The sequence below is a fragment of the Perissodus microlepis genome, chromosome 4 (genome assembly GCF_051167445.1).
Source record: "Perissodus microlepis isolate ML-2025 ecotype Zambia chromosome 4, ASM5116744v1, whole genome shotgun sequence".
NCBI lineage: Eukaryota > Metazoa > Chordata > Actinopteri > Cichliformes > Cichlidae > Perissodus > Perissodus microlepis.
Window position 1 is genome coordinate 24,359,971 of NC_140464.1, and position 11,278 is coordinate 24,371,248.

Here is an 11,278-nt window from a genome sequence, read left to right on the forward strand (position 1 = left end):
TGTAAGAATGCGTGGTGGTGGCATTCCAAGGGCTGCAAGTCAGTGATGAAATTCGTGCCACTATCATTGACCATGTAATCAACCATGGTCTTTCACTAAGAGAGGCTGGTGAAAGAGTGCAGCCCAATTTGAGGCGGTCAACGGTTGCCTCCATTATACGCATCTTTCAACAAACCAACAGGTAAGTATTGCATTTTACATGGATTGTTTCTATTCTCACTTGACATGTCAATATGGTCATACAGTAATGCATATGTTGAATTTTTTGTCTTTCTAAAGAATGCAACGTCTTCCACCCTCTGGGGGAAGAGGAAAGCTCCTCAGTAATGATCAGGAGCTTGCCATTGTAGAAATGGTCACTGCAAACAATGCAATAAAACTGCGTGAAATTCAAACTAGAATTGTGGCGGACCATGAGATATTTGACAATATCGATAGAATCAGCCTCACAACCATTACGCGGACATTGTCCAAACACAGAGTGCGGATGAAGCAGCTCTACACTGTTCCCTTTGAGAGGAACAGTGAGAGGGTCAAGGAGCTACGACGACAATATGTCCAGGTATAGTGTATATTCAATCCAATGTCCAGTTCTATAAGCTTTGCACTTTGCAAGTAGGTAACCTACACAATGCTAGGTTACAGTACAGTATGGTATACAGTAATAACATGACTTACATAAACTTTGTTTCAGAGAGTTATGGAATTGGAGGCCAACCAGGCCCCTCATGAATTCATATACATCGATGAGGCAGGATTCAATCTGGCCAAAAGGCGTCGACGTGGACGAAATGTAATTGGAAAAAGGGCCACAGTTGATGTGCCAGGACAGAGAGGGGCAAACATTACCATGTGTGCAGCAATTGCAAATGCAGGATTACTCCTTCACAGATGTCAGGTTGGACCCTATAATACAGAGCGCTTGCTTGCCTTTCTCAATGATCTCCACCAGCGCCTGGTTCCAGAGCAGGGTCAGGAGGGTGAAAACATGAGGACCTTTGTAATTACCTGGGACAATGTGGCTTTCCATCACTCGCAAGCAATAACAACATGGTTTGAAGTCCACCCAAGACTGGTAAGTCTCTTCCTTCCACCCTATTCACCTTTCCTCAACCCCATAGAGGAGTTATTTTCTGCATGGAGGTGGAAGGTTTATGACCATCAGCCACATGACCAGATGTCCCTCCTTGAAGCCATGGATGCTGGCTCCAGGGACATCACAGTTGACGATTGCCAAGGGTGGATCCGACATACCAGGCGGTTTTATCCCAGGTGCATCGACTTGGATAACATCAGATGTGATGTTGATGAAAACATGTGGCCTAACCCTGAAGATCGCAGAGATTAGATGCAACTTTTTTGCCTTTTTTTAGCCCCCCTCCCCCTCCCCCCCTTTTTATCTTGGCTTTTTGCTGTTGTTGTCTTTTTTGTTCAGAATGCTCTTGTGTGTTTCATGGATATTTTGTTCACTGTAAGCAATACTGTAAAACTTTCTGTCCTATCATACCGTGTTTCTACTGTACCTCCTGTAGTAAACAGTAAAGAAACAAAAACTTGTTTGCTTTTTACTGGAATGCTTTTGAATGTGAACATTACTGTACATGTGGACATACAGTTACCAACCAAGACATTTCTGGTGTCAAAATGGTGGATTGCATGTTTCGCATGCAAATACCTGTAAAACTGAAACATAAAAGTCTATGCAGTTTTTGTAATGTCAATAATAGCCAGTATTTTGAAACCTGGTGTACTTTGATTGACTGCATGTACCTTGTGAAGTGAAAACAAGTGTTATTCTTTGACAGACTAATTTCATTTTGAGTCAGATTTATAGTGTTTTTGTACAGTTAGTGTGTGCAGAGAAAGATGTGTTCTATTTTGAAATGAAGAGTTAGTATATATTTACCAAAATGTATTTTTGAGAAGAAAATTATCCATTTGGCCAATTGTGTTTTGTAGGTGTGAGTCTGTGTTAAGAGTTTAGAAAAAGTATCTGAAGTATGGGTAGGCGCTTGTTGGCGATTGCAAAAAACTGTAATGACCTTGTAGTACCATATCACCCTATTAGAGCACTTCGCTCTCGCTCTGCAGGCCTACTTTTTGTTCCTAGAGTATTTTAAAAGTAGAATGGGAGGCAGAGCCTTCAGTTTTCAGGCCCCTCTTCTGTGGAACCAGCTTCCAGTTTAGATTCAGGAGACAGACACTATCTCTACTTTCAAGATTAGGCTTAAAACTTTCCTTTTTGCTAAAGCATATAGTTAGGGCTGGACCAGGTGACCCTGAATCCTCCCTTAGTTATGCTGCAATAGACGTAGGCTGCTGGGGGATTCCCATGATGCATTGAGTTTTTCCTTTCCAGTCACCTTTCTCACTCACTATGTATTAATAGACCTCTCTGCATTGAATCATATCTGTTATTAACCTCTGTCTCTCTTCCACAGCATGTCTTTTATCCTGTCTTCCTTCTCTCACCCCAACCGGTCGCAGCAGATGGCCGCCCCTCCCTGAGCCTGGTTCTGCCGGAGGTTTCTTCCTGTTAAAAGGGAGTTTTTCCTTCCCACTGTCGCCAAAGCGCTTGCTCATAGGGGGTCATATGATTGTTGGGTTTTTCTCTGTATCTATGAAGCGCCTTGAGGCGACTTTTGTTGTGATTTGGCGCTATATAAATAAAATTGAATTGAATTAAGATAACTAACTTCATTTAAGCCTGCACAGAAAATCAGGTCATTTATTGCAAAGCAAAATGTTTTCAAAGCAAACACAGCTGGAATAGAGCAACAAAATGGGCATTTCCTTGCAATTCTGACAGGATGAGTGGGTGTTCTGATGGCAGTGAGTAAAGGTTTAAGACTGCTTATATAATAACTGGGGTGGGTACAAGCTTTGCCATGGGGAGAGCGAGAGGGGGGTGAGGCCAGCGAGTTATGCAATGCTTTCATTTAATGGCCCCCTTAGGATAGAGTTGGCCGTGCATGCGCTCAGTGTGATATTTAATATTTAAACGTTGACCTTTTTTATTAATTACCGGCTTTATTCTGTGGCCGCGTGCACGTCAGCTTCTGCAGCTCTCGGTGCGCACAGGCGGGTGACGCTGAGCAGGTCTGCGACACCCTTTAACTCTCTGCACTGCACTGGTCCCCGAGCCCGAGGAACGCCATAGCTTTAAATTAATTAACACTAATTAACAGGTGTCACGTGACCGTCTCCAGCGCCTTAGATAGGGCTGGATATTTCTGCTGTTAAAAGACAAAGTTTGCAAACTATAGCGAGATGAATTATCGTTCTATAAAGATTTGCGCGACTCTTTTACTTTTCACCGTCATGGCTCGGCGCTGCGTCTGCCTTTCCCCAGATCACAGGAAGAAAACACTCGAGCAGAGGAAACAGCTCGCCATGCCGCGAGTCACCTGCTCTCTCCGAGGCATCAGAGCTGTGTTTGGTCCTCTGGTGAAAAACAATGTGTACGCCAGAGGTGAGGTATAGGGCAGCGGGATGTGAGGAAGATGCCTGGTTCATTTAGTTGACCCTCATCTTTTGCATTTATCTCAGACCATGTGTGTGTGTGTGCTTTGTTTCCTTAGACGTGACAGGGGCCACAGTCCCAGTGCCTCAGTATGAGAAGACCTGTGGAGTGCAAGTGGCTAGAGTGAAGAACCAGAGCCTCTCGTTTTTCAGCAGATATGACAGCTGCTTTGTCCATGTTGAGGTGTGAATCCTGCTGCAGAGTTTACATGAAGGAAATGTATGGGATTGCCAAGTAGGGCCAAAAATAATGCAATTATAGTATATTTACTATTAAGTTTTAATGATTGAAACCAATGGAGGTAAAAATGAGTTTACAATCTGCATGTATGTCACTTCTTGACAGCCACGCTGCAATAACCTTTCATCCTCAGGGCAGCAAAGCCGTCATCCCGCTGCAGGTCCAGCTGGCAGGAGAGGATCGATGGATCAGGGTCAACATCAGCTGTCCCCTGATAAAGACAAGACGTGAGAGGACTCAGCCGCGCCCAACACGTGAGTGGAGACAGCTGATTGAGCTTGACAAACTCACTGACCCAGTTGTGTCCTGTATACCTAAAATCAGCTCTCCCTTTTCATCAGTCAAACGTCCCCCTGGCACAATTTCCCCCTGGAGCCAAGTTTAGAGTGTTGTCTTGTTGTTCTTGTAATTACCAATACTGGGTAGGAGTCTGCACAGTTCAGAGTGACGATCTAAGACATTTAAAAACAGAACTCTTCTCCAGCATTCCCTGGAAACTGTGACATTGAAAGAGCTCTTCGAGTGGACTGTGGCCACCAAAGGGTTTCCAGTGATGTCTGCTACAAACTGGGCTGCTGCTATGATGCTCGTGATTCAGCCTGCTACTACACACTCAATGGTAAGATTTGTATTTTCCCCCCCAACCTTTCCTCTAAACAAGCAGGGCTGCTTCTAGGACTCTTAACCCCTTAATAACCAGTCGTGTGGGGGGGCTTAAGGGAAATCAGAAATATCAGAAATGGATACCAAAAATCTCAAATTAATCAGAGGTTTGTGTATTTTGACTGTGGACAGACCTCCTGCCAGTATATGCGTGGCCTTCATAACAAAATGCAGTCTTGTTACCACCGTAAATATGTTTGGTACTACAGAGTACCAGGTACCAAGCAGTACCAATAATGTTTGGCACTGATGAGCAGTAAAATTACATCTATAGTTAGCAGCAGAGCTTTCAATACATGCTAATATAGTATTCAACATTATGTAGTTATAAAGACAATTATGCAGTGATGAGGACAAAACAGGGTTTTGTTTTTGGGTTTTTTAATTTGTGTTTTACTCAAAAAAAAACAACAACTATGCAACATTATCCTGTTTGTGACTCCATCCAGCCTGCTCTCTGGACGGACACTTTGTGTTCTCAGTAAACGCTGCAGATGCACACACGCCCATTGAGCCCAGCAGCCTCATTGTAAAGGATCAGCCGCACTGTCACCCTGTTGTCACAACCCCAGATACTGCTGTCTTCAAGATAGGAGTCTCAGACTGCGGTGCAAAGAGGAAGGTAAATATTATATCTAATATTTAGATTGGGGTATCATCCTAATATTTTTTGCACAGTTACACAAAGCCAGTCACAGCATTGAGCACAAACTTTCATTTAGATGTTTCTGTGGTCCACCATGAATTTTCACATCATCTTCTTTTCTTAAACTTTTTTTTTTTTTTTTTTAAATCTCTCCGGCTTTTAGGCAAATGGAGATGTGGTGATCTATGAGGTGGAAGTGGTGGAGCTACATACAGGAAATGATGGGAAAAATTCTCAATTTAGGTATGGAGATAGATACATCTTCTTCTAGAAGACAGTACTGGTGGTGATGAATGTTTTGGGGTTTTTAGTCTTCAGGTCCAGTGTGAATACGACTCATCTGATCTGAAGCGTGCAGCAGAACTGCGGTCTTTGTATGCGGTGACTAATCCACCACCTGTCATTGCACTGGGGTCCATCGGAGTGCAAATGAGAATAGCCACAGGTACTAAAATGGAATGAAAAGGCACTTTGTATGCAAATCACAGCTGGTGATGTGTATATGTTTGTTGCTGCAGATGCATCCTTTACATCCTTTATTCCCGAGGAACAGCTTCCGCTGACTTTGCCCCTTCGTGAAGCTGTGAATGTGGAGATTTCCATCGTGCAGCCATCTCCAGATCCCACACTTTCCCTGCGAGTGCGAGACTGCTTTGCTTATCCTGGGTCAAGACACTCTGTGTGGACACTTCTCTATGATGGGTACGTTATTAACCCCCACCCCTCAATAAAAAATTAAAAGTATAACAGCACAGTTTTGTCCCTTTTGTACAGATGTCCAAATCCTCAGGATAATATGAGAAGCTCTGTCCCTGTGGACAAACAGGGGAAGACCACATCTCACTCACAAGTCAGGAGGTTTGATGTCAAGACCTTTGCCTTCTTGGACCCCAGCACAGGCCATCCAAGTCCAGAGGAAGTACGTTTTATCAGATTATAATATTTCAGCAACGCAGTGTTTTGTTTTGTTTTTTTCCCACAGACCTGGCTTTGTGTTTTCTCTCACTCAGATGTACTTCTATTGTTGGGTGGAAATCTGCACGAATGACGTTGACTGTGCGCAGCGTTGTACCTTCATTTGTGAGTATACCACAGTACACTTAACGTGTTGTTTATTTTTGGAATTTTTTAAAAATCTGTCCTGTGTCCTTCCACAAGCATCTGAGGGGGAGAGACCGAGAAGAGAGGCTGCATCTCAACCCCACCAGCTTCAACTGGTCTCTTTAGGGCCACTGCAGCTGGTCCAGAATAACACTGAAGCCGAGAAAGACCCCTGCATGAAACGGGAAAAAAGTAAATCCAGCAAAGCACCAAACTAGAATCATTACATGAAAGAGTATGAATGACACTCTTTAAATAGAATCTCACCCCCTCTCTTCCTTAGTGTTTCAGGTGATCGTATATATCCTGTCTGGTGTTGGTGCTGGCCTCCTTGTGGTCCTGCTGTTCATTGTGTGTTCAAGCATCAGGAGGTGTCAGAACAGAGGAATGCAACAGGCACGTGACGAACAAGATGCATCTCAATAAATGTCAATTTGTCCATATGTGCATTTGTTTTGGTTTTTTGAGCTAAGGCCGAGAGCCAAATGGCAGAAAAACTGGACTGGAAATCAGTAACAGCAGATCTGATGGGATACAAGTGTCTATAGCCATCTGTAAAACACAGTGCAGGCTTTGTCATGGTGTGAGGCCATCACATTTTGATCCACAATGCAATTCCATGTGAAACCAACTAATTAACAACAGCATGACAATGAGCCCAAACACACTGCCAATGCCGTAAAAGCGTAGCTGGATAGAAAAACACACAGTGAAACCACCAGCCATGGATCGGCCTCCCCAGAGCCTGGGCCTCAACATTATTAAAGCAGTGTGGGATCCTCCTGATAGAGAACAGAAATAAAGGCAGCAAACTTCCAACGAAGAGCTTTGAATGTCCTTCAAGAAGTCTGGAGAACTATTTCTGAGGTCTACTTAAAAAAATGAACAAGAAAGCTGCCCGAGAAAGCTCTGAGTGTGTTGGAGAATAAAGGTAGTTGCACCAAATATTGATTTAAGCTTGTTAAAAGTGAACAAACTCTGTTATTGCCTCATGTACTGTATTTGTTTGCACTTCAATAAATTACTGAACCCATTTTTCTTGAAAAATATCAAGAAATAAGGCATGACATGACTGTGCTTCAAACATTTTGATCTATACTGACATGTTCGACCACAATGCAGATCTCCTGTTTCATGCACAACTCAAAGGTGCTCTATAGGATTGAGATCTGTTAAGATCTTGAGATGAGCTCTGTGACATTTGGCTGAAGATGGGTACACTGTGGTCATGTTACATTATGCACACGACACACAAGTAGGAAATTGTTGGCATCTGGTTGAAACACCACTATACTGCCCCATGCCAACTTACATACACACGCAGAAAAACACCAAGATCAACCTATGATGTCTGTACAAAAGGCCAGCCAGTTCGCAGAACTCACGAACGGAGACACATCTGCTGAGTAAGTTATCAGCATACTGCTGCCGTTTAGCCAATGAGCGGTGAGGCAACCCATTCTCTTCACCAATCAGAAGATACAATTCTACCTCATCATTACGCACACGTCGACGCAGAGAGTTCGGTCAGAGCTGCAGGTGGGAAGAGTCAGCAGAGTTTTACTCACCGTGTGGATTTTCGTTCCTTCTAATCCTTGGCGCACACTTTGTTTACCGAATGTTACAGCCGTTTACTGCGAAGCAGCCTCTGCCGTGCGGTCATTAAGGGACCGTCACTAATTTCTCATGTTAGCTCTAGTGTAAAGGCCTAGTTAGGATTTATGTAAATAGTAAAATTAGCATTTGTTGACACTCCCTTATTTTGGTTGAATGTTCCACTATCCAGTATTGTTTGTATTGTTGTATTATACATTTAATACACTCTGTTCACATAATTATGGAAGACTTTTATGTTCTTTCCAACAGAAACCACACCATCACTCACCACACGGCATATAGCATTTTACAGCCTGTTAAATCCCCTCACTCACATTATGGATGTGTGCTTCGGATTCTTGTTAAATAAATGAGTGAACGGCAGATACCTGAGTGGCAGTGGATTTTGTGGATACGCCATCTGTTCTTATCGGACAACCCTGTTGAGATTGTGGATTCATAGAATCAGCACCTTATCATCTACATCATTCATAGTCAGGAGGTCAAGTCCATCCCTCTTAAAGTGACCTCCTCCATTACAATGTCATTACAGAAAGTTGCTGGCCTGGAGCCTGCTCTGATAATTTGATGAAATCATAAAATTGTCTACTTGTGCTTCACAATAAAAATATTTGAACAGAAATCATAAAATTATGATCTTAAAATTCAGGCAAAAGAGATTAGTCTTAAACTGCCGTTTTATAAAATTTCAGTACTTCATGTTATAGCTTTACTGTGACTAGATTTACTATCATTAATGTGAGGAGTGAGAAATTTAATCATCATAAAATTAAGTCAGAATAGCAGTTTATTAACATAAAACCTTTATAATGCAACTGAAATACACAAAAGCAGTGAAATGAGAGAAGAAAAAACGGGCAGCTGACTCAGTAAGGTCTGAACTTCCTCTGTGCCCTCAGCAGAGCTATTCTCTGTTTATCCTCCTCAAACTTTTTCCTTAGTTCAGCGATATCTGGAAAAGAAAGAAAAGGAAACTTATTTAAATAAAATGCTTTCACAACCTCAAATGTAAACAATGTCATTAACATATCAGAGACTTACGTTCTTTCTGCGTGTTTCTGTGCTGCCAGGTGTAGAAGTTCAAGAGCTCCTTCCTCTTCTTCTTCGTTATCTCCCTCCGTAGAGTCCTCTGATTGGCTGCTTCGCTGTGAGGGCGCGCCTTGGCACCCTTGTGCCCTCTTGTGACTTTCACCCAGCCCTCTTCATCCTCTTGCTCCTCCTCGGCCTCCTTCTTCTGCCGCTCCGCTTCCTGTGGACAAAACATCAAACCCACGTTGAAGCCACGCGGAGCGGACGTGTCAGCGGTGCTGAAGGAACAGCGACATAGTTCTCACCTCTTCTTTACGCTTATCGTAGTCTTCCATGAAAGAGTCGACTTTTTGTTGCAGCTGCTCCGGTTGGATAAAGGAGTCTGTGTACTGCTGGATCCACTCTGCCATAAAGAAAATACAACACACGTGTCATACACCTCATTTGTTACAGATGATTCCAGATGTTCTGCATCATTTCTTCTCATTCTTAGGTCACTTTATGTCCCATTTGGCATCGATTTGTAGCCACTGTATTTACGTTAAGCTTGACTTTTGGCGTCTTTATAACAGATTTTTCACTCATAAGCTTATTCAACTTATTTTTGGTCATTTGTGTCACATTTTATTATTAGTGACTCTCTGTCTTTACACACCCTGGACAACATCCTTTCAAGATCCTTCCGCCAGACATGCTCTTTAGAAGTACACACACACACACACACACACACACACACACACACACACACACACACTAAAACACATCTTATTCCCAAAAGCTGTAAATCCTTCTGCCCAATTCCACATCCTACACCTCAGCACATACCTGGTCATACACATGTTATAATATACAAATGACTCATGTAAAGTACATTTTCAATGTTGCATTTATCAGTATATTAATGCTACTAAGTTTTTGCATCATGTAGCTAAATCTCTGCATATTTTATGACACTTTTGAAGACATATTTTGCAGATACTTTTGCTTCTTTGGTTATATTTTGCATTTCTTTGTAGCCATCCACTGTGTTTGGGGTGGTTTTATGTCTCGTTTGGTTTTATTTAAGCCTCATACATTAAACTGTGTCACTTTAGCAACAGCCTACTTACTCTGCAGTCCTGTTTTGACTGGGCGCTGCTCTGTGCAGACCAGCAAAGGCACATCATGTGGGTGTGATTTAACTGCTGGTAAACTGGAGGAGTTTTGAAATACAACATAGCCAACTTTGAAGCCCTGAAACAGACAGAGACACATAATGTGAAACTGAAATCTACAAAACATACATAAACAAACGAGAAACTGCGCAGGAACACAGGTCAACCTGTTTTTCAGCTGGTTTGAAGAACTTGGACAGTTTGGGTCCAGCCTCCTGGGAGGACCCCGGGTGGTCTCTCAGCTCCACTGACTGAACGCTGCCAAACTGCGAGAATAAATCTTTGAAAACATCCTGTAACACACGCATACACAAACAGTGAGAGGAAAGGCAGTGTGCAGTAGTTACTGTTTACATGAAGGACAAACAAACAAACCACACGGAGCAGCCAGGCGGGCGCGCTACCTCTGAGCAGTACGGAGGGATGTTTAGCACGAATAAAGTCCGGTCCAGCGGTCTGTGGGAACTCCTCTCCGCTCGCACCCTGTGCTCCTTCACGTACAGCGAGTGGCTGGCGGCGCTGTCGGAGCTGAACTGTAAGGACAACACTGCGAGGAGAGACGGGAAAAAACAACACATCAGCGTCTGCTATCACCCAGCGACTACAGCTCTGTCAACAGATCAGCACACACTCATACACACACCAGCCGGGTTACGTAACACAAACATTTATCTACGAGGACAAAGCGGTACAGAAAAACGGCGTAATAATCAGAAATACCCGTGAATCCTCCAGGAATAACAGAAGCCTGATTCTTGGCGTGTTTCTTCTTGGACGGCGCCATTTTGATGTGACCTTTCACGCCGGAAGTACAACTGAATTCCCGTTTGGTACCGTTCCCCTCCTCAGATTTTCTGCTAAGCAGCTTCTGTGTTTGCTTTAAACCCAAACATTTAGTTTTTAGTTTGTATTACAGCTTACCTTAAAAAAAATAATTTAATGGTCAAATTTAGCCTCGACCTTGAGGCTAAATGCTATGAGGATCATTTATCGTTTATGTTGTCATATAACATTTTTCACCAGCCTGTTCCAGGGTTTTAAATTTAGATGTTTTTTTTAAATGGAAGCTGAATTTTTATATCAAAATTTCAACAAAATAACTAATTACTTAAGTTATTTTCTCAGATGTTTGAGTTGGTATGTTGAAAATTTGAGCTTGACTTAATGATTAAAGAAACAAGCCTCCGTGGTTTTGCTTCCCTCAAACCAATTTCAACAACTGGAGTGAATCTCTCCTTTTTAATATTTTGGTTGTTGGTTTTACTTGTAGATGTGTAGATACATAAATCAACAGCGAGATCATGA

The 11,278-nt window shown here is 42.7% G+C and overlaps 2 protein-coding genes across 3 annotated transcripts; one reads left to right on the plus strand and one right to left on the minus strand.

Annotated features, from left to right (window-relative positions):
- Nucleotides 1-2,957: 2,957 nt before the first annotated feature.
- LOC146389017 (zona pellucida sperm-binding protein 4-like) lies at nt 2,958-7,197 on the plus strand. Of its 2 annotated transcripts, XM_084926649.1 has the most exons (12): nt 2,958-3,472; nt 3,582-3,706; nt 3,897-4,017; nt 4,248-4,382; nt 4,876-5,048; nt 5,236-5,315; nt 5,384-5,517; nt 5,591-5,774; nt 5,847-5,991; nt 6,083-6,152; nt 6,231-6,365; nt 6,457-7,197. In XM_084926649.1, the coding sequence occupies exons 1-12, from the start codon at nt 3,271-3,273 to the stop codon at nt 6,597-6,599; spliced, it is 1,647 nt and encodes a 548-aa protein (XP_084782775.1). In that variant the 5' UTR covers nt 2,958-3,270; the 3' UTR covers nt 6,600-7,197. The 2 variants fall into 2 exon arrangements, with proteins under 2 accessions (XP_084782775.1, XP_084782774.1); XM_084926648.1 differs by having other exon boundaries at nt 6,083-6,365.
- Nucleotides 7,198-8,559: 1,362 nt separating this feature from the next.
- Nucleotides 8,560-10,808, minus strand: rrp7a (ribosomal RNA processing 7 homolog A). Its single transcript, XM_084926653.1, has 7 exons — nt 10,694-10,808; nt 10,378-10,520; nt 10,141-10,266; nt 9,929-10,052; nt 9,125-9,222; nt 8,832-9,039; nt 8,560-8,742 (listed from the first exon to the last, which is right to left on the minus strand). Exons 1-7 carry the CDS (start codon nt 10,755-10,757, stop codon nt 8,657-8,659), a joined length of 849 nt encoding a protein of 282 aa, XP_084782779.1. The 5' UTR covers nt 10,758-10,808; the 3' UTR covers nt 8,560-8,656.
- Nucleotides 10,809-11,278: the final 470 nt, after the last annotated feature.